The sequence below is a fragment of the Brachyhypopomus gauderio genome, chromosome 15, assembly GCF_052324685.1.
Source record: "Brachyhypopomus gauderio isolate BG-103 chromosome 15, BGAUD_0.2, whole genome shotgun sequence".
Classification (NCBI taxonomy): Eukaryota; Metazoa; Chordata; class Actinopteri; order Gymnotiformes; family Hypopomidae; genus Brachyhypopomus; species Brachyhypopomus gauderio.
In genome coordinates, this window is record NC_135225.1 from 23,309,003 (window position 1) to 23,333,190 (window position 24,188).

At 40.0% G+C, this 24,188-nt stretch overlaps 1 protein-coding gene across 4 annotated transcripts in view; it reads left to right on the forward strand.

Moving 5' to 3' along the window:
* The window catches only part of cacul1 (CDK2 associated cullin domain 1), a 70,000-nt gene that overhangs the window by 37,933 nt on the left and 7,879 nt on the right, over nucleotides 1-24,188 (forward strand). For all 4 annotated transcript variants that reach the window (XM_076974085.1, XM_076974086.1, XM_076974087.1 and 1 more), the window contains exons 3-7: nucleotides 3,049-3,151; nucleotides 6,140-6,235; nucleotides 6,379-6,481; nucleotides 7,551-7,640; nucleotides 11,859-11,997. In XM_076974085.1, the coding sequence (XP_076830200.1) occupies nucleotides 3,049-3,151; nucleotides 6,140-6,235; nucleotides 6,379-6,481; nucleotides 7,551-7,640; nucleotides 11,859-11,997 (531 nt within the window). The remainder of the gene's footprint in view (nucleotides 1-3,048; nucleotides 3,152-6,139; nucleotides 6,236-6,378; nucleotides 6,482-7,550; nucleotides 7,641-11,858; nucleotides 11,998-24,188) is intronic.

Sequence of the window (24,188 nt, forward strand, 5' to 3'; positions counted from 1 at the left end):
CCGCGTAAGGCGGAAAAAAGAAACAGTTTGTCGTTTCGGTTATGTCGTCTCGTCTCTGCGAGTACGCCTATAAACATTTTTTTGTTGTTTGCTTTTTAAACCCCGTTACTTGAACCTTATAATTTTTTTGCAATTTAAAAAAAATATTTTTAGGTAGGCATATTTTATTTAAAATATTTTTGACATTTTGCACAGTACCTGTCTGACTGTTTGATATGCGCACTGATGGTAAATGTTCTCCAACGTTTCATAAAAAAATAAATAAGTAAATAAAAGCTGAATAAAGCCAACCTACCATGTTTATTCATTTATCAGAGTGTTTTAGGTTTTTACTTTGAAGTGGAAAAAAGTCCTGAATGAGAACGGGATCCCATTTAAGGTGCTCTAGATTAAAAAAAAAAACTGATTCGACTGTTAGTCAACTAAAGGGAAAATCTGACGAATCAGATTTGACTATGAAAATTCTTCGTTGAATACACCTCTACATATTACAGAGGAGTCGGCATACAGGGGGACTGGCTCTACCAAATTTTATGTTCTACTACTGGGCAGCAAATATAAGAACATTGCTCTACTCGATGGCGAATGAAGCCACTTCCCCTGTATGTTCATTTCTGGAGAGATCATCAGTTAGGTCTACTTCCTTAGCAGCATTGTTATGTTCTGACTCGCCATTTGCAGAAGCCATCCTTAACCCAATTGTTATAGATTCTGTAAAAATTTGGAACCAATTTAGAAATTTAGAAAGTCATTCTCCCTAAAAAGAATTCCGCTTGTTCCCTCCATCGTTGGGGGATGGCGCTTTCACTATTTGGACTAGAAGAAATATACATTCACTGTCTGATCTATACATTGACGACAATTTTGCCACCTTCGAACAGTTAGTACAGAAATGTGAGCTGCTACGTTCACACTTTTTCAGGTATTTGCAGCTTCGGCACTTTGTCTCCTCCGATTCTGACAGCTTTCCAGCACGCCCCCCTCATTCTCTGTTGGACACAATCTTTAAATGTAAAGACATACATAGACGGAGTATCAGCATTATTTATGATTCGGTGAACTCCACTGGTAACACTTAGGAATAAATGGGAATTGGATCTGGGCGAGACTGCATTGGTCTAAGGTTAGGCTTGCCAAGATTAAGCTGGACCTGAACCCCACATGTGATCGGTGTGGGATGGCTTCAGCCTCACTTTTGCACGTTTTGGTCGTGTCCAAAGGTATACACTCTTTGGCGTGGTATTTTAAAAACCTATTCAGAGGTCTGTAATAAACAATTGGTGCCTAGTCCACTTATTGCACTGTTTGGCGTAGTCCCAGAAGATATATATGTGGACAGACTGGAGAAAGAGATGCTTGCCTTTAGCTTGCACCTTGCCAGACGATTAATTCTTACCGTATGGAAAGACAGAAATGTACCGACACACAATCAGTGGATTAGGGAAGTTCTATATAATGTCAGAATTGAAAAGGTCAGGTATACTTTACAAGGGTCCACTTGAAGGTTCTACGGTATATGGCAGTTGTTTATAGCCCTCACTGAAAACATGTGACAATTTTACTTTGTCACTTTTTACTTATTTGTACTGCGTTGTGTTAAACTATACGTTTATAATGCTTTATACTTTTTAATCTATATCTGACGCTTACGCACACGCACCACATCCACCCATTCACGCAAGCGCACAGACGCAGAGGCAGCTATCTGCCGGCATTTTTAAAAACTTAAGCTGACCTACTGCGTGTGTCGCACTACATTTACACTCCTGTTTGCTGTAAATGTTTTCACTTCACCACTCACATTTTCAATAGTCCTAAACATTCATCCATCTGATTTAAATCCTAGTACAGTAATAAACACACTTACACACAGGTCCGTTTGAAGTTTAATGGTTTTAAGCAATCTTTACAAACATCACAGGTTCAATAGACTCACCAACACACCAAACATTTTCTTCTCTGTGGGCGAAACCGAGGGATCAGTCCATGTTGAAATTTATTCGGGGGGTCAGTGCGCTCTGGGTGGCACAGACCATTTTAGCAGGGGTGTTTTAATGAGTTTGGGGGAAAATGTATTTTATAAAGTGTAGTGGGGATTTTTCTTTAGTGAAGCTTATTTTGGGTGTTTATGTATTTTGTGTTTATTCTTTTCTGTTGTCATTTTTCATTTAAAATTATGTTATTTAAATTGATTGATTTATTGGGGCAAATAGGCCCATCTGTGGGAGGGGCTATGGGTATAGAAGCCCAGGAGAGGCTCCAGAACGGGGGGAGTTGTGTTGAGTGGTGTTTGGTATGGTGACTTGGCTGTGTATAGAATTGTTCAGGATCATTAGTTTTGATTTCGCCTGGCAATCCTGAAGCCTGTTTATTTTTGTATTTCAGAGATATTTAGTTTGTTCTGCATTTTGTTTTTCGACTTTATTTTGGGGGACACTGTAAATACTTGCACTGTTTGAAGGAAAGTGGTCAAAAATAAAAAAAATTAAAAATAAAATACGCATTACTTTGGGGACAAAAGCTTCCTCGCATCTCTGTCCACTCCACCGCCGTCCGTCCTTGCAACAGTACCCTTGAAACTTGTTTTGTGCAATGTGAATGTATGTGATATCCTGGGGGGAGGGTGGGGGGTATTGCTTGCGTTTGAATATGTATAGTGTATGTATGTTAAATTTAATAAAAAGACCTTGATAAAAAAAAAAAAGTAGTTTGGGCTGATTTCTCTCCTGTTTTTGTGGTTTTTATGAGCTGGAAGCCCAAATTATGTAAAATAAATAAATGCTTAAAATCGTTTAAATTGTGGACCCTGAATCTGTAATCTATGAAAGTTTAACTTTTTAAATGGAATTATGCAAATTAATCAACTTTTCATGATATTCTAATTTTTTGGAAAGGGATGTCCATAAAATATATTGAAATCCATTGCATTGCATTTGTGGGAAAAATTACAGGATTTCTTGCTAATGAAAGACCTTCAACATTACAGTAAGTATAGATTCATGGAGACATATTTAAGGCTTAATGTTTTTTGTTCTTTTTGTTCATCAGTCACGTTTATAAGTGTGTGTGCCAGCAACACTCAGAACTTCTCTACAATGACTTGATGCAGAAGATAGCGTCTCACTTACAGCAAGTCTCCTCAAAACTACAAGTATGTTTTATGTTCTGAAATGTAATAATAAATTGAATGCTACACACGAGTGGCCAAAATTAGTGGGAGTTATTTCTCAAAAAGATGAGTTTAGACACCGTATAAATCACATATGTCAAAGTCAAGGCCCGTGGGGCAGATCCGGCCCGCAAATTGATTATCTATGGCCCCCTGGATGATATTTAATTACTATTAGAACCGGCCTGCAGGCCACAGCTGCCCGCTGGTGTTTTGCACGCACAAACACTACATTCCCCACAATGCAATGGTAGCCCGCAAAGTCACTGCACCGTGCACAAGCGGTGAGGGTCAGCGCTGCCAAAATAACGTAACCGCAGTGGCTCAGCTCGTGCGCGAGCGTCTCGTGCGCTGTCGATTCGCGAGGTCGTGCATCTCTCGAATTTTGTACTTGGCGCGCGCCGCGCCTCAGCGCAATGAACAAAGTCATGTTTGCAGGGTTCATACACCTTTACAAGGTGGAATTCAAGCACTTTTATGTCACTTTCAAGGTCCATTTCAATATTTCCCAGCACGTTAAACTTCATTAAGTTAAATATTTATACATATATTTGAAATGATTCGAAATAATTTGCTTTTTATTCACATTATTTAATGGTTGTTTATTTCCAAAACGCCCAATCTTAACGTCTTCACGTTCTCATGTTTCGTCCTGGAATTTTTGTTAACGTAATATAAGAGAACTGTTCAGTCAGATAGCTATTTGTTGTGAAAGTTGTGTAGTTACAATTTCAAGCATTTTCAAGTACTTTAGCTTAAATTCCAGCACTTTTCAAACCTTTATTACTTTATTCATATTCGTTTTCTTTGAAGGAAGTTTGTTTTTATCTGTTTGCTTGTTGAAAAATGTTTTCACTTGAAATTACTGACAGATCCATAAGAAAATATTGCTTTATTCATTTAAGCATTAAATAATATACACTGTGTTAGGTCTTGGTTCAATAGGCTATGTGCAATCATTTCAATATGTTTTAATAAACATTGAACCAGTTCGGCCCTCGGCTTGTAGCAAATTTGTTTTTTTGGCCCTTGGTGTATTTGACTTTGACATCCCTGGTATAAATGAATCATAAAATATTATGTACAAACCAGATTCCAAAAAAGTTTGGATACTAAACAAATTGTGAATAAAAACTAAATGCAATGATATGGAGATGGCAAGTGCCAATATTTTATTCATAATAGAACATAGATGACAGATGAAAAGTTTAATCTGAGTAAATGTAACATTTTAAAGGAAATGTATGTTGATTAAAAATTTCAGTGTCAACAAATCCCAAAAAAGTTGGAACAAGTAGCAATAAGTGGCTGGAAATAGGAAATTGATCATATAGCAAAGAGCTGGAAAACCAATTAAAATTAATTGGGTCTATTGACATAGCAAAGAGCTGGAAAACCAATTAAAACTAATTAGGTAAATTGACAACATTATTGGGTATAAAAAGAGCTTCTCAGAGTGTCAGTGTCTCTTTGAAGCCAAGATGGTAAGAAGATCACCAATTCCACCATTGTTGCGCAGAAAGATAGTGCAGCTATAACAGAATGGTTCCCCAGCATAAAATAGCAAAGACTTTTAAGTTATCATCATCAGCCTTGCATAACATCATTAAAAGATTCAGAAAATCTGGAACAATCGCTGTACGTAAGGGTCAAGGCCATAAAACTCTACTGGATGGTAGTAATCTCCGGGCCCTTAAACGTCATTGCACCTCAAACAGGAATGCCACTGTCAAGGAAATAACAGAATGGGCTCAGGAATACTTCCAGAAAGCATTATCAGTGAACACAGTCCACCGTGCTTTCCGCCATTGTCAGCTGAAACTCTACAGTGCAGACAGGAAGCCATTTCTAAATAAGCTGCACAAGCTCAGACGTTTGCATTTAAAATGGAGTGTGGCAAAATGGAAGACTGTTCTGTGATCAGATGAGTCACGATTTGAAGTTCTTTATGGAACACTGGGACGCCATGTCATCTGGACCAGAGAGGACAAGGATAACCCAAGTTGTTATCAACGCTCCGTTCAGAAGCCTGCATCACTGATGGTATGGGGTTGCATGAGTGCTTGTGGCATGGGCAGCTTACATGTCTGGAAAGGCACCATTAATGCAGAGAACTACATATAGGTTCTAGAACAACATATACTCCCATCTAGACGTCGTCTCTCAGGGAAGACCCTGCATTTTTCAACAAGATAATGTCAGACCACGTTTTGCCGCAATCACATCATCATGGCTACGTAGGAGAAGGATCCGGGGACTGAAATGGCCAGCCTGCAGTCCAGATCTTTCACCTATAGAGAATGATTTGGTGCATCATAAAGAGGAAGGTGCGACACAGAAGGCCCAAGACGATTGAACAGTTAGAGGCCTGTATTAGACATGAATGGAAGAGCATTCCTATTTCTAAACTTGAGACGCTTGTCTCCTCTGTCCCCAGACATCTGTTGTGTTCTAAGAAGAAGGGGGGATGCAAAAATGGCCTTGTCCCAACTTTTTTTTGGGATTTGTTGATGCCATGAAATTGTGAAACAACATATTTTTCCCTTAAAATGATACATTCTCTCAGTTTAAACTATTGATCTGTGATTTGTGTTCTATTCTGAATAAAATATTAGATGTTGGCATCATTGCATTCAGGTTTTATTCCCAATTTTTTTTAGTGTCCCAACGTTTTTGGAATCCAGTTTTTTATTATATACATTGTACAGATGTGTGTTCTGTTCTCTTGGATTCATGGACACACACACTCTGAACCCAGTAATTGGTCTCATGCTTTAATAAGCTTATCGGCTTTTAGCTCATAGTTCAATTTAATTGTATTGATATCTTGCTACTTTAATAGTAATAACATTTTTTTTAAATATAGCTGGAAATTTTGAACTATTCTAGATGGGGAACATTTTGTAATGAAAAGTAATGCCATGTGTTTGTTTGAAATTAAACTAAATATCTTTTTTTCTTTCTTTAAAGGAAAGTCCTCCTGAAATTTTCATTGAAGACTTCAATCTTGCTCTCATACAATATACATCTGCACTTCAGTGCATTGTTTCAGTGTTTATCTATATGGTAATTTGCCTCTATGTAATTGATTACTTTTACTTACATGAGGAAAACAGCACATGAATTATCAGTGTCCTCAAGATAGTACTTCTTTTATAAGTCTGGTTCTTGTCTGTATTAATTTATGCCTTTTCACTGTTTTTTTCAAGAACAAGTTCTATATTGAAACTAAGCTGAACAGAGATTTGAAGGATGACCTCATGAAGCTCTTTTCTGATTATGTTGCAGAGAAACACGTGAACACATTAATACGTGAGTTTTTGTTATTAATATTGTTGGTATTAAATCCCTTATTTAATAATGTTTTGTGAAGTTCTAGTTCATATTAGCACAGAATGATAGAATACCTTGTGTAAATGTGATCACAGCACTAATTTCTGAGTCAGAAGACAATTAGGGTTCATGTCAGTATGTATGATGTTGATATTTTGGTTATGACCTGAAATTTTCAATTTCTCTCTGACACACACACCTTTTGTTTGAGCAAAAGGAACATTTTACTTTTGTTCCATGAACTAAATTCCTCCAAAATTACAAATAAAAATTTTCATTTAAAGCATATACTTGCATATGATGACAACTGGTCAAAATTACAAAAAGATGGTTTTCAGACCAGTATTTGGTGTAATAACCCCTGTTTAGAATCACAGCTTTCATGACTCTTGGCACTAATATTTGACATAAATGATAACAGAATTTAAACAAGAATTTCTAGATCCACTGTACTGTAACTGTGTACAAAATGTTTAGCTAGTCTATAGCTGGTCTTTCAAAGTCCTGTAAAGCTCGCGGCTCAAGCAGTGAGAGAGACTGGATTTATTGGCAACATCAACAGGAGTGTTTTATGTTTGTCCTGTACTTGTTGCATTGTTTCATCCCTCAGGTGGGCATTACCCATTAGAGTTTGCCACCTGATGGTCGTTGGTCTGTCTATAATATATAATATATAATGTCTATATAATATATAGACAGACCAACGACCATCAGGTGGCAAACTCTAATAAAACTCTAATGAAGATACAATAACCATCAGTCATCCAGCTGGTACAAAGACAAGAAATATTCTTGTCTTTGTACCAGATGACTGATGGTTATTGTATCTTCATTTGTATTAGTTCACAGGTTTTGAGTTTGTGCAATTTATCCATTAAATCCTCCCTTTTCCCAGAGACTGCCGTGATCACTTCCTTATTTTTTTGCGCCTGCCACAAAAATAAGACAGCATTCTTTATGAATTGATAAACAGCAGTATAAAGGCTATCTTTTCAAATCCACAATTATTAACATCAGTATTAACTGGATTCTTTCTTTTTGTCTTAAGCTCTTCTTAAAAATGCACATGTCATGCCATTTCAAGTCAAACCATCAACAATGGAAAGTGTGGTGAAAGGTCTTTATATTCTTCGACCAGGTGAGAATTTCTATAGAACTTTGTAGACATGTGCATCCTTATCTTGCAGATGTTCACAAAATTAATTATTGTACATTAACCAAAGGCAGAGGAATCATTTTTAAAACCAGATGGGACACTAACTGAAACAATTAAATAATATATTTATCTCTGCTTCTGCTCACACTTGAAATATGGGCTGTAATAGTGTTTCATGATGACTGTTTTGGATGGCATGCACATTATCAATATAAAATAATATAGAATCAGAAAACCATATCCTCTAGATCAAAATTTAAATATCATTTCATGGAATTCATGCCATGTGTAATAGGTATATGCAAATCCACAAAGAGTCGAATGTTGAAATATGTGATTATTATTTCAATATTTCAGTAAATATAAGATGTCCTAGTAGACAATACAACCCTTGGCAAAAAGTATGGAATCACCAATCTGGAATGAGCACACATTTTATTCAGTAGAACAACCTCAGATCAAAAACATAATGCAATAATAAGGTCATTCCAAAGTGAAGTAAAAAAAAGCTTTGCAGTCGTCTTGTGGACCATTTTTGTCTATTTCCACCACAGGTTTTCAATTGGGTTGAGATCTGGACTATTTGCAGGCCATGACGTTGACTGAATGTGTCTTTCTCAAAGGAATGCCTTCACTACTTTTGCCCTATGGCACGATGCATTGTCATCTTGGAAAATTATTTAATCATCTCCAAACATCTGTTCAATTGAAGGGATGAGAAAAATGTCAATGTAAACTTGTGCATTGATAGAAGAATTAACCACAGTCATCTCCCCAGTGCCTTTACCTGACATGCAGCCCCATATCATCAAGGACTGTGGAAATTTGGTTGTTTTTTTCAGGCAGTCTCACTGGAACGGCACAAAAAAATTCAAATCATCACCTTGTCCAATGCAGATTCTTGACTCATCAGTGAAGATAACTTTCATCCAGTCATCCACAGTCCATGATTGCCTCTCCTTAGCCCATTGCAGTCTTGTTCTTTTCTGTTTAGGTGTCAATGATGGTTTTCTTTTAGCATTTCCTTTATACGATTTCTTACGGTTCGGTCACGTACATTGGCTCCAGCTTCCTCCCATTTATGCTTCATCGTTTAGTTCAGGGGTCTCCAACCTTTTTGGAACTGGGAGCTACTTCTTGGATACCAGTTATTGCGGAGGGCTACCGGGGGGGGAACTAAAGTTGTTGAGTGGGGGGGGGGGGGGGGGGGGGGGGGGGGGGGGTGAACGAAAGTTGCGAGTGTCAATTGCTAAGCGGGAAGACTGCTAGCAACCACGGACAATCTATAATAGTAGCAAAAACATAAACGATGCAGCGCTTTGGTACATGGCGCTAGTGAGCTATTTTTAAAACAAGCCCGCGGGCGACTCATGACGTGGGTGACCCCTGGTTTATTCAATATTGACGGCAGCCTAACTTTTTGATTGACAGTTAATTGAGCAATAGAACACGAGAGGGAGTGTGTTATCGTGAATATATGTGCCGTTACTTGACAACGCGTCCGCGGAGTGATACAGAGAACGAGAATACCGCTGTTATCACACATCTACAGGGTTAGAACACTTCTCAACCAGTCGGATTGTGAACTAACTGTTGTATAATTGGCGAATAATCATTTAGTGTTAGAAGGGGAGGGACAACTGTGAATTTTGATTGGACATAAATTTAAGTAGATTTCTCGATGGGACCAATTAGGTTTACAAATTTATATGTAATTCATTGGCCCTTTGGCGAACTACTCGGAAAGGGGTGGCGAGCTACGTGTTGGAGACCCCTGGTTTAGTTGTACTTTTTCAGTTTTCAAGACAAATGGCCTTAAGTTCTTTGTCTTGATGCTTTGAGGTCTTTCTTGGTCTACCAGTACAGTTAGCTTTAACAACCAATCCATGCTGTTTGTATTTGGTCCATATCTTGGATACAGCTGACTGTGAACAGCCCACATCTTTAGCAACCATGCATGAAAGTGACCTTCAAGAAGTTCCACAATCCTCTCTTTTGTTTCAAGAGAGCCATGGTTCTTGCCACTCCACTTCATCCAGCAGCCCTCCAAGATGACTGCAGGTGTTTTCAACTGCAGACTAACGAGCAGATCTAATCTGAGGCACATGTTCATTTATTGAAATTAAATTGACTGGGTGTGTCCTTGATTTTTACATCCAATTTGAGTGATTCCATATTTTTTTCCTGTGCATGCTCAATAGGAGTAACATTTACTTCTTAATTTCAATTTGTAGAGGAAGAAGTTTATTTAAAGTTCATGCTTACATAATGCATGTTAAGAGTTATAATAAAACTAGTGGTGGGACTTTAACACGTTAATTTCACAGGACCACCCTTCGTTACCGCAGGTTAGTAATGATTAGGGCTGGGTATCGATTCAAATTCCAAGAATCAATCCGATTCTGAAGATTAAGAATCGATTTATTTCGATTTAATCCGATTTAATCGATTCGATCCAATTCGGGGTTTAGTGTTATTAAAAATGTATTTGAGCTGTTTCCTGACTATGTACAGAAGCAACATGTTAAAACTAGTATTATATCGATATTAATCAGCAAATAGTTACTGGTAGTTGGTAGTTACTGATGGCTGGAAGACTGGTGAAAAGGGTAATCATAAATTACCTTCAAGAAAGGTAATCCAGGACAATAAACAGAGGACATATTTGAGGTGTCTGCAACAGTGGACTCCTACTGGGACACTAACCAGTGCATTATTATTATGATTGAAATAATTAAGAATTCACCCAAAAGCTGTTGCTACCAAATGCATTTTTATTTTAAAAGTGCTCACACTTAATAAACTGAAAGTATAAAATATAAAGTGTATTTTTCTTTAAAGTGCGAATATAAGAACAGAACTGTCATGTTACGGTCCCCGACCCCTCCCTTTTGGGCGTGTGTTAACGTTGTCTGCGTCTACTTGTCTGCGTCTGTAGATCTCCGTGGGTGCGGGTGCGTCTTGTAATAATCCGTCTCACCTCGTGGGGTTTGTGCGTTCGCGCAGCGTCCTGTGCTGCGTCCCTTGTTTGAGTCGCACACGTTCTATGTAAACGTGTTTTATGTGCGCTGTCAACGCTTCGGTAAATGTAATAAACGTAACGATTTGAAAAGTGCAAAGGATTCTGTCTCGTCCATCGCCTTGCGCCCAACGTTACAAGAACATTTTTAACTTTTTTAAACTGTAAAAACACTGGGTAAACTGTCAGTGACATGGACTAACTGTAAATAGTCACTGACACTGGATAAACTGTCCTTCTGCTTTTACATTGCCGATTTGACTATCGTCGTTACCGGCACTGTCCGACGCCATGTTGTTTTACAGTTAGTTAGACCGAGCCTGTTTCCTGCACTCATCTATTGGTCTGTGTAGTAGACTGGTGGAAAAATAAACAAGATGTTGATGTTTATGCTTATGTTCATTGATTCATTCAAACTTAAATTAATATTTTTCATGTTAAATATTGAAATGCGATTAAAATGTGATAAATTTTGATTAATTAATTACAAAGCTTCCGACCCCTAAATAAAACATTTCAAAATGCATGTGAACTCAGTTAAATAAAAGTCTGTTGTCCAGTCATATAATTTGTCATTTTAGTGTTAAAATCTCGTCTCGTTCTCGTGAACCCAATATCGTGTCTCGTCTTGTCCTGTGAGTTGAGTGTATCGTCACACCTCTATTTAAAACCCATTGAACAACAATGCCAACTAGTGGCATGTGACTGAAGCACGAACTGTATTTGGTTAACGAAAGTCACATGAGTCGGGTCGGATTTCGAAGTTTTGTTTAAGCTCCGAATGTGTCGGGTACTGAGGCGGTCGAGTTCCGGGGTTCCACTGTATTTCTCTTGCTAGATAAATGGTTTCTCATAACCTAACCTAGTAATTTGTTTTTGTGTGTGTATTATCCCTTGCATGTGTATGCAAGCAATAAAGTTGAATCAAGCCAAGTGGTTGAGACATGTCTATACCTTATATGATGTTTCCTATGCCAATGGTTGTAATTTGTACATTTATGCATTTATCTCCCCCTGCAAACAAAACTAGTGAAATAATAATTTTAAGTATGTGTTTAATTGGTTACTTGAAATGATCCCCATCTCCACCCATGTTATTTCTGCTTAGGAAGGAAGAATGCAGCATTTTGAATTACAAAATCAATAATTGTATTTTTTTTCACCCGCCCCCCACCCCCAAGACTGGGCCGCATTAGCTCCTGCCCTGTTTTCTAGATTCATTCCTCAAATTCACCCTCCAACGATGGAGTCTCAACTGCGCCATTATGCTGCTCAAGATCAGAAACTGCAGATGGAGCTTTCTCGAAATGGTTTTTCCAGGTAATAGAATGCAATTGTTAAATAAAACTAATTTGAAAACATTGAGAGTTTACATATATAGAGGCAGAAATAGTAAAATATTTAACATTTGTTTTAACAGAATTTTTGAAAATGTAATTAAATATTTTCCATAACCCAAGGTTTGATTTGAAAAAACTGACTAAAATCATGCTAAGCTACAACACCGACTTACTTTGTCATCTGCATGTGAAGAATTATTACTTTATTGAACACGAGTTTCTACAAGGATTGAATGAAAATGGTATTTTGTGGAAGTATGCTTGTATGTGTGTCTGTAATCACAAAGAAAACAAAGGTGTAATTCTTTAAATGGTGTCTAACACGATGGATGCAAATAGAGAAATAATCATTGAATGAAACTAAATAATACATTACCGATTAGCAGTAATCCAGTAGTACAGTGAAGAAAATAAGTATTTGAACACCCTGCGATTTTGCAAGTTCTCCCACTAATCATGAAGTGCATGTCCACTGTGAGACATAATCTAAAAATAAAAGTCCATAAATCACAATGTATGATTCTTAAATCATTTATTTGTGTGTGTGTATATATATATATATATATATATATATATATATATATATATATAGCAGATAGCAGCAACACACAAATAAATGTATATATATATTGCAGTTCATTAGGAGAGGGAACAATTTTATATATATTATATATATATATAATGGGGTGGGCATAGATTAATTTTATATTTTATATATTTATCTAGATTAATCTATATTAAAATGGCTCATATGCGTGCTACCCACGTAATGACTAAAAGTCAGTTTTTGAGATAGGGTTTCTTAATACAGAGGGTGCATTAGACCAGGGGCCCATCTCCTGTTTCCAAAATGCATCAATGACTGCTTGAGAAAGCTGTTCTACTTTGATACTTGAAGAAAAAAAACATGCTCAATAAAATGTAGGCCACTTGTGTTCAACAGTTTATTCTGTTAAACATGAATTTGTAAGCCTACATACTGTACATTAAAAGGGGTTGATAACATGTTTATTCAACTAAACATGATATTTGAAATGTAAGCCAACATTTAGTACATTTAACCTCACGGACGTAATTTGGGGGGGACTTTTTCAGAAGCCGTTTTTGGTCCTCTGCTGTTTTAACGGTTAAAAAGAAATATTTAAATCGAATCTAGCGCTAGGACCATGCAGAAAACGACCGCTCCGAGCTCCGCTCCGGTAACACTTTACGTTCCTAAAAATGAATTTTCCATGAAGCTAAGAATAGATTAACCAATCGATGAATTTAGTCAGGTTATAAGCTTTTGTTTCCACAACATGGATAAGCGACAGAACTTATGTCAGAGACTGTAGATGAAATATATATATATAATATCTTAAGAATATTTTAGGCCATCTGAGAGGGCGGAGAGGGCCCTGACAGTTCCCCACTGTCTTTCAAGATACCCAAGGTCGCTTTACAATTTTAACACAGGTACAACTCTTACACAACCAATCACACACCGGCGAGAAGCGGCAGCCAATTGCGCGTACTCAACAGCTTACTCTTTACCAGAATCCACAGATACCTGGGGGACTGAATGGGGTGCAGGAAGGGGGGAGAGAGAACAGACCCTAGTGACAGAGCACCATCCACAGGCCTGTTTTCAGGCGCCACGCCGGAATTCCGCAAGAAAAAAAAGGTTCGCCTAGTGCATGGGTTAAAGTTTTCCGTCATTTAAATTTTTTTGGGGGGGGGGAATCCGTCAAATCATTATAATAAACCACACTCGCTCACGTATCTGTTTTGAGGCCAAAATGTGATCCTCTCACTGGTGCTCATCAGTGCTGGATGGATGACTGCGGTGTCACTTGATTGACTTGCGGGTCATCCCGCCTTCTGATTTTTGGACATTACGTAGAAAAGTTACCTCACTCCTGCCTTTAGTCCAGTTTGTTTTGGTCAGTTTATGTTCTCAACTTGTTTGGTCGTGCCGAAGACATCAATGCTCCAATTTAATCGACATAAACCTCATACAGGTGGTCCCCGGGTTACAAGGTTCCCGAGTTACGATTTTTTGTGGTTCGACACATCTCCCATTTACTGTATAAAGCCTTGTTTGGACCTAAGTGGTTCTGCGTCGTAAACGGAATTTGGTGTTTGGTGTGCGCAGCGTCAGGATAGGCCTTTAGCATTAGTTAAACGCAGCTATGGATAAAAGTATTTGCCAAAAGGTTAGCTTTAGGATAGGATAACTGCATTTAGTACGTTATTTACGTACAGTATGTACGACGGATCGACATCGTAACCCGGGGACCGCCTGTATTTCAGACATCGGAAGAGCTTCAGAGGTGGATACAAGATAAATTCAGTGTTTTATCTTTATTCTGATGAAGTTTAATTTTTATCAGAAATATAAGAAAGTGTTTTTTTTGAGCCGGTACAGGTCGTCAGACGATCTGGTTCATCATGGCCGCTTTACGGCGTAAGGTGTAATACATGAACAAAAGCAAAAAATGTATGTCCTAATAGTCCAACACAAAATATTTATTAAATATTTTATATATTAAAACTAACTATAATCATAATACTTGTAATTCTTGCTGACATTACCCTGGATACTGTGGCTCTTGATACATCACAAAGACTTGCTGTCTTGGTCACAGATATGCCAGCAAGACGTGCACCAACAATTTGTCCTCTTTTGAACTCTGGTATGTCACCCATAATGTTGTGTGCATTGCAATATTTTGAGCAGAACTGTGCTCTTGCCCTGCTAATTGGACCTTCACACTCTGCTCTTACTGGTGCAATGTGCAATTAATGAAGATTGGCCACCAGGCTGGTCCAATTAACCATGAAACCTCCCACACTAAAATGGCAGGTGTTTCAGTTTCATTGTCCAACCTGTAGGGGTTTCACTACTAATCCTTTAAAGTAGATATAATTTGTTTTACCTTAATTATTAATCAGTCTCATTAATTTAGAATCAGTCTCATATTCTAATTATACCAGAACCACAAGTTTAGTTATCAACTAAAGATAATTAATGGTTTGGTATCTGAAGGATTTAACTATGAATTCTTTGGAGGTTTTGGCAACAACCACTTTTGAATGATATCAACACAGACAATTTGGTGAAAATAAATGATACATTTATTTAAAACCAACTATTCTAAAACAAACAGCATCAACAAGAGTCAGTACAATTACAGTGAAGACTGGGTATCTGTGTGTGTGTGTGTGTGTGTGTAAAAAGAGGAGGAGAATAAATGTTGTGTGTGCGCATGTGAGGAGGCGGGAGTTGTAGTCTCAGTTCTCATATGGAGAACAAAACAACTAAAATGGCGCCGATTTTAAACAGTAGAGCAGCGCGACTATGTTAATGAGCTCAGCTGGTCCCTGAATTAGGAAGGAATTTCCACCGCAGGCTCCTCGTTGATAAAAGTGACGTCGTCCAGGTGAGCTGGGAAGCGTCCTTCTGGATATGAAGTCCAGGAATGTGAGTCTCGTTAATGGTTTAACAGGGAATTGATCGCCTTTGTTTCAGTCCGTGTGGCCGCGTCAGCAAGCTTGATTGAAGTAAATCGGTGAATCTGTTGTCGCGGTAACGTTGATCGGTATGTTGGTAGATTACACCGTAACTCAGGCTCATTAATTAAGTAGTACGACTCTCAGCTGTGTGCTGTTAGTCGTACCAAAGTTCGCGTGCTCTCAATGAAAACCGGAGAGAGAGAAATGGCGGAGCCTCTCTTTAATAGGTCTAACCTCGGTGTCAGTCAAACCAGAGAGAGAGAGATTGATGGCTGATCAGGGTATTTAAGTACCTGGAAACCACGTACTTTAGACACACCCTTACTTCCGTCAGAGCAAGCTTGTTCAATGTGTTGCCAGTGGTACTGCCACCTGCTGGTTTAGTATAGTACCTACAAACCCCTGTGTGTATACTATATATATATATATATATATATATATATATATATATATATATATATATACAGGCCCGTTGACAGTCTTGCTGGGGCCCGGGACAAGAAAGATTCATGTGCCCCCCCCCCCCCCCACGCGAAATTGACGTAATCGCAGTGGCTCCGCCCGTGCGCGAGGGCCTCGCGCGCTGTTGATTCGCGAGGTCGTGCACCTCTCGAATTTTGTAACTTCACGCGCGCCGCGCTTCAGCGCAATGAACAAAGTCATGTTTGCAGGATTCATACACCTTTATAAGGTGGAATTAAAGCACTTGTACGTCACTTTAAAGGTCCATTTCAATATTTTCCAGCACGTTAAACTTAATTAAGTTAAATATTTATACATATACTCGAAATGATTCGAAATAATTCGCTTTTTATCACATTATTTAATGGCTGTTTATTTTCAAAACGCCCAATCTTTTTTTTTTTATTTATTTATGGCCCACCTCCACCCCCCCATCTTTGGAGGACAACTTTGTTTTTATGTACAGATTTAAATGGCAATTATAACAATTTTGTATAATATATAGTGTAGTGATAACAATATATAATATAGTGATAACAATATGCAAAGTGATAATTATTGGGGTTAGGTGGACCAAGAAAAGAGGGGGAGAGAAAGAATAAAAAGGGAAAAGACAAAGAGGCAGGAAAAGAAAGAAAGAAAAGAAAAAAAAATTATAATAATAATAAAAAATAAAATAATAATAATAAATATAGCCGCAAGCGGCAATTGCGGGTTCACACACGAAAAGGCAAAAAAGTCCAAAAAATAGGCAAAATGATTCAGATCAGAAGTAAATCACATGCTGACATAACTGATATAACTGGCATGATGGAATGACTTCACTGGCATTATGAACAAACATAACATGACTGATATGACTGACAACTGGCATGACTGGAATGAGTGACATGACTAGCATGACTGTAATGACATGACTGATATGAGTGACATGACTGGCATGACATGACTGATATGACTGACATGACATATGTCTGACATGACTGGACTGACATGACTGACATCTGCTTGTGTCAGAAAAGGAGACACAGAAATAGCTCATCTGGCTAGGGTTGCATCTATGTGAACAATATAGGAAGGCCTGCTTGTGTCTATACATGATTGGGCCTGTATATTACCAACGGAGAGAGATTGAGGGAGCCAGAGACTATGCTTTGTTAATTCACTCCTTGCACACCTTGCACGCCTAACATGACTGTCCGTGTATTCAAAGTATGAATGTGAACTGACATGACTGATATGACTGGACTGAAATGATTGGCATGACACCACTTACATGACTGGCATGACTGACATGACTGATATAACTGACATGACTGGCATGGCATGCCTGATATGACTGATACGACTGACATTGCTGGCACGACTGACATATACTATACATATACTATAAATATGCATACAAACTATACATACATTTAGGTAGAAGTGTGTGTGTGTGTGTGTGTGTGTTTGTGGTAGTGTATGTTCTGACATTAATCAGATTAAGCAAATAAAGTCACCCATTGTCAATTGTCTTGAATCTCAAGAAGATATGCAGGGGCCCTTGGGCCATATAGGATATGAGCATTGTTTAGAGTAAATAATTAACCTTGGATTTGAATACATGTAGCATGCTCTGAAGTATCAGTGTCCATTTAACTGGCTTATGAGTCACCAAGGCCCAAAAGGTCACAAAACATTGTAATGGCAAAACAATTCAGATAATAGATCTAAATCACTTGCTGAGATTATCTTAGTGTGTCTTTGGATGACAAAAATAAGCTAAACATCTGTTAGTGTGTTGGAAATGGCTAGAGAACTGTGTATATGAAGCATAATTGTAGTCCTGTGTGTGAATGTGTATGGAGAAAAAAGTTAAATATCTGTGTGTGTGTGTGTGTGTGTGTGTGTGTGTGTGTGTGTGTGTGTGTGTGTGTGTGTGTGTTTTAGTCAAAGAGTAATGGGTATACATGGCTAGGGCAGTGTGTATGTTAAACCTATAAGTAGGTGTGTGTGTGTGTGTGAGAGAGAGAGAGTGTGTTATCAAAAACAGAAGCTAAACGTCAGTTTGTGTGTTTTTATCTGGGTTACTCATAGAGAAATGGGTAGGTATGGCAAGGGCAGTGTGAAAGCTACAGAGGCCTGTGTTTTTGTAAGTGCATGTGAAAGAGAGAGAGGAGGGGGGAGGTAGAGCCCATGGGTTGTAAAGTGTTGGAAGCATGGGGGAGTGTGAGGGGAGTGGAGGAGGGGGGGGCAGCCTGTGAGAAAGGCACGTGCGTCTGTCTCTACTTCTCCCTCCACTGCTGAGTATGGAAAATGAAAATATTCACTGTAGAGCTGTTTGTGGACGGATTTGGCTCAAAATTGGCACATCGCACCACAATGGTCATGTGAATGTGGATTTCAATTTCCATAACAATCAGACATACTATGGCGTAGTTATTGAACTGGGAATTTGATGTGTTATGATGGTAGCATTGTGATGCATATGAAAAATATTAATTTGTCAAAAACTTAGGATTTTCTCGCTAATCTTAGCATTTCAAAGTCTGCTGAGTATTACAAGGTGTGATTTAAGGTGATGGAGTTAAAATGCTAGGACTAGTATGAAAATGACAAGTTATATATATTTGATGATAGTGAAAAAGTGGTACATTTTTGCAAAGCACATGTATTTACAAAGTTGCTAGGAATTCTGCATACAATCATATGAGTCCAAGCATTTCTTGATAAGTGAAAATATGTAGGAGAAATTCAGGATTTTCTAGTATAGCGCCACCTAGTGGTGCAATTCCCTTCTAACATGAGTATGTCTTAGAGGGTGTGTACATGAACATACCATGTCAGTTTCATGTGTATGTACCTATGGTAAGTCTGTCAAATGGCCAATAAATTCAAATTAAAATTAATTGGCTTATGGCGGCCATGTTTTTTGAGTGATGAGGTCATCATTGTGTGTCTTGATACCACTTGACCTCATGATGATGCCTGTAAAGTTTTGGCTTGATGTGACTAATGGTTTCTGAGAAACAGTTTTTCCCATGTTATAGCGCCCCCTATTGGACAATCGTGGCCAGCTTTGACCTGTGACCTCCGAGTCATGTGCCCTAACAACTGATAAATTTGCATGAAGATTGGTCAAAGCATTGTTGAGATATAGCTGCTGAAGTAAAATTGGCCACGCCTCAGAGCTATTGATTGACATGTGACAGCCAGGCTGTATGGAAATGTCACAATGTTGGCGATAAGTTTTGATAAGGAGATTCTTCTGAGTAGTTTGATACCAAGATTGTGGTGATCAGATGAAAAACCAAGGAGTAGTAGGCAAAAGTAGGTTTTGCATATTATGCAAATTAGCAAAAAATCTAAGTAGGCGGAGCTTCATAGTTGTATATGAAATGTCCTATTGAATTGAGCCAAGGAATGCATAGGAAGTGGAATTTTGTTTCTATGACTTATGGTATGGGAGATATGGGCCAAAAAGTCACATAGTGTGCTATAGCGCCACCATCAGGCCGATGTGGGTCCCTATAAGTGTGTGTGGTCCTTTTGACCTAGAGAACAAGTTTGGCAAGTTTGGTGTGTCTAGGCCTTACGGTTTAGGCTGCAGTATCATTTATAGACAGCAAAATGGGAAGAAGAATAATAATAAGAAAAACGCTAACAATTACAATAGGGTTCCCACACTATGTGTGTGTGAACCCTAATAAAATAAAACACGCAACCAGCTCAAATGGCCACTGCAAAGAAGAACAGAAAGTAAACCAAATACATATAGTACAAATGAGTGCAATGTATGGGTGTGTGTGAGTGTGTGTTTATGTGCAACCTAAAAGTGCAACATAGGATAGATGTATGGAATGTACTTACCAGCCGGACCCCGGAACCCCAAGGCGCCCCCCCTCTGGAGTGGTGCAGTAATCTCAGGGGAGCATCCGGGAGTGAACCGGGCACGACCAGCCCCCGACCCCGAACCAGCTGTCCTCACCCACACACCCAAACCCAGATCCACATTCGCCCCTACACACCCCCACCATGCACACACCCACCCCCACACACATACACATACACTCAAATTCACCCTCACACGCAGACCCCACACACATACACCCACATTCTCCCCAACACAAATTCCCTCACACACTCGCCACACATGGCCACACATCCCCTCCCTCCAACACGCACCCACCCATCCACCCACTCAAAAAGAAACAAGGACAAAGACACACACCTATCCAAACCAGCACGCCCTCTGCGGCGGGGGTGAATGGCTGGCCACCAGCCACCAGCCCAGTCCCGCTCCGGCGACCCACCCCCGCCCCAGCAGGGAGCAGGAAGCGGGTGAAGGAAGGCCTTCCCACCCCTCCACCCACAGTGCTGTGTTGTGTGTAGGTGTTGGTGTATATGCATGTATGGTAGTGTATGATACTATGGTGCAGTTAAAATTGAGGGGACAGGTGCTAGGACAAATGTGGGGCAAAGCACCGGGCCACTGGGCAGTGTATGTTCACACCGTCCCCTCAAAGGCCCTCAATGTCTAAAGTGCCGTAAAAAAACTGAGGTACAGACAGTGGTGAGGAGACGGGTGAACCATGGTAGCAGGCCCACCTCGTCAACCTCTGAGTACGTGCCTGCCCCCAGAATCCTAAATGTACAAGGACTGTGTGTGTGTGTGTGTGTGTGTGTGTGTGTGTGGGGGGGGGGGGGGGGGGGGGATGCTTGGGTCCAAAGGAAAGGGTCCCTCTTCCTACATATGTACATTCATATACATCTACACATACATATACACCCACACACACTAGTCCCATATACACAACACCCCTGTGTATGCAGCCACAACCATACCAATCGCACAGTGATCAAACGATGACAGACATCAACAGCATTAAGGACATGCTGGTCGGAATCTGGAACCCTACCTCCCGGCCCACCCCGAGACATCCCCATCATCCACCGCCCCACTCCCACCACCCAGGCACCTCGGAGCCCCCAGGCCCAGACCCAACGCCCGACACAAGGCCGACCGACCCACCCCACCCAGCGGTGCGGCCGCGGCGGCGCAGGTCCCCCCCGCACGGGCAGGGCCCCCGCCACCCGGCCCCGCAGGGGAGGTCAGTCACCCCCGCCGAGGGCCAGCATCTGCTCCCCCCGCACCCCGGCCCCCACACCCCAGAGCCCAGAGGGAGCGCCACCCAAGCCCCCCCCCCCCCCCCCCCCCCCCCCCACCACCACCCGCTAGGGCAAAACACATGGCATCCCAGGTCGGCAGCACCGGCCCTCCAGCCCAGAAAGTGGCCGGCACGAGCAGTCTCCCCGGGGTCGACCCCCAGCCACCAACCGGCCCTCCGGGAGCTGAAGTCCCCGCCAACCACCCCGACTAGCTAATGGAACTGATCAGTGGGAACCAAAGAGAGTTAAATTCCTCCAACTGGTCTTTAGAGGAAGCAGACATTCTCTCCAGACAGATGTGATCGAGTAATACATTTTTGTAATGAGTGATATGCAGGTTCTTTTTCGTTTTCCAATTGATGAGAATGGTTTTCTTGGCGATGCATAGGGCAGTGAGAACTATGTGTGATATGTCTGCCTCTGTATCTAATTCACTGACGTCTCCTAGGATGCACAGTCTGGGGGAAGTTGGGATGCAGCTTTTAAGCCCCGTGGACAATTCTACACATACCTTCTTCCAGAATTCCTGAACAGGCCTACAATCCCATATAGCATGCATATAGTTATCAATTATATTGCCTGTACAGTGGGTGCATATGTTTGATTGTGCTAGGCCCATTTGGAACATCCTTTGTCCTGTATAGTGTGTTCTATGAAGGACTTTGTATTGTATAAGTTGTAAGTTGGGGCTTTTACTTATTTTGAAGATATTTGTACATATGTCGGTCCAGAAATGTTGATCTGGATTAATAAATAGATCTCGTTCCCATTTGGCTATCGGAAGGGAGATTGAGTCATCAAATTTTAACAATAATTTATACAGTTTTGATAATAATTTAGGAGTATATAGATTTAAAAATTCAGTTATCCATGCTGATATTTCTAAATTCAGTTGATTGCGGTTGAATCTTTGTTGAATGATGGATTTTAATTGTTGATATTCCAGAAATCTACTGTTGTTTATTCCATATTCTGATACAAGTTCCTGAAATGTGACAAAGTTTCCATCTTTAATAACATGTTCTAAATTTTTAATTCCCTTGTCATGCCATGATGTGAAATGTAGTATTTTCTTGTTCTGACAGATGTCTGGATTGTTCCAAATGGGTGTTAGTTTGTATGGGATGAGTGGGGACTGAGTTAATTTAAGGAATTCCCACCAGGCTGTCAGTGAAGTATTTATACTAAGGCTTTTAAAACAGTCCTGACGCTTAATATTAGAACTAATGTAAGGTAGGTCTGAGAGTTTTATTTTCCCGCAGAATGCTTATTCTAGGTCCAACCATGGCCTGTCTATTAAGTCGTGTTTGACCCATTTTAAAATGTACTGTAATCTATTGGCTAAGAAATATTGATAAAAATTTGGTAATTCTAAGCCACCATTGCGTTTTGGCTTTTGCAAGGTTTTCATACTTATTCTTGATTTTTCCATAGAAATTTTGAGATGTTTGAATCTAAGGATTTAAACCAAGCAGCAGAGGGTTTATTTGGGATTAGTGAGAATAAATAGTTAACTTTGGGTAGAACCATCATTTTAATGGTAGCGACTCTCCCCATGAGTGATATAGGTAAAGCGTTCCAACGTGTGAGATCATCTTCTATTGTTTTTAATAGAGGGATATGATTTAACTGTACCAAGTCTAACAGTTTAGCAGAGACATGTATGCCTAAATATCTAATATTACCTGATTGTAGTGGAGTGGTGGTCGTGTTCTGGAAACTACAATTTATAGGCAAAACTGTTGATTTGCCCCAGTTGATGGAATATTCTGTTATAGAAGAGAAGATCAGATCAGATTTATTGGTCATACATTGTACAAGTACAAGATGGAATGCTTTTTAGCCCAGGGCCCAGTGTTAAAGCACCAGAAAACCAGAGCGGCGGCAGCATAACGCAGCGTACAAACGCAGACGCGCCACCCTCACAGGCAAAGAGAAACATAGAGATAACATTGGGAGGAGACAAAAAAATATGACCACAGATTATTCTCACGAACAGGACAACAGTCTGTGTGCATGCAAAAAATCCCCATAGCACATACAGCATTGATAACACAGACAGTAAGCAGTGAGAGGTGTGATTCATTGATAACACAGACAGTAAGCAGTGAGAGGCGTGATCCATTCAGAGAGGGAGGGAGGAGCCAGAGGCCTGGCACAGAGTTTTTGTGTCAAAGTTTGCGGTGGAAGGCGAGAGCCATCTCTGACAGTCTCTGTGTGGGGGTAGGAGCAGGTAACCAAGACGACGACCTTCTGGGAGAAATTTGTTTGAGCGCCAATGCAGATAAGAAGAATGAGGAATTTAGCAAGGAGCCCGTCCTTGGGAATTTGAGCACGAACTCCTCTTAAAGTCGGCTGTCTCCCAACTGATCCAACTTCGCACGTAGAGCATTGATTCCACCCACGATCGTCTCCAAGCTTTTTCCAACAGTCACAGTCTGTGTTCCAACAGCTCTACCCACCGCATCAATCATATAGGGCACTTGACGTGGACGTTCAATAGCTGACTCCACTCTATCAGTTTTCCGATACACCAGGGCAACGCCTAATCCAATCAGCAGAGCCACTGCGATCAAAGTTCCAAATAAGTACACGTCCTCAACATCTTCCAGGGAGAGAGGCGCAAGACACAAACTACGCTAGGTCCCCCATGAGTCATGCACATATCCAGCTGAGGACGTTCCGTCCAGGCATGTGGGTTCTCCCGCACCATGACTCCTCGTGGAAAAAATAGTGTCAATTGCGTTGAGAGACCACCTGATCAAATCCATTTTCTTGTTAAAATTCGAAGAGCAGCGTCAGGTTACTAAGACAAGACAGAGAATCTAAGCTGAGCAGGGCAGGAGGGAGGGAGTGCAGGAGCAGAGATAAAGTGCGACCGCCTCTCTTGAAAGCCGGAAGAAGAGAGTCTGTCTATAAGTTTGATTGTATTCGGAAGGGAAGCTTGTGTGTTCTGCAGAAAAAGTAATACATCATCTGCGTAGAGACTTATTTTATGGTTTGTGGTTCCTGTGTTAATTCCTGTAATATTTGCATTTTGTCGAATTGCTGCTGCTAATGGCT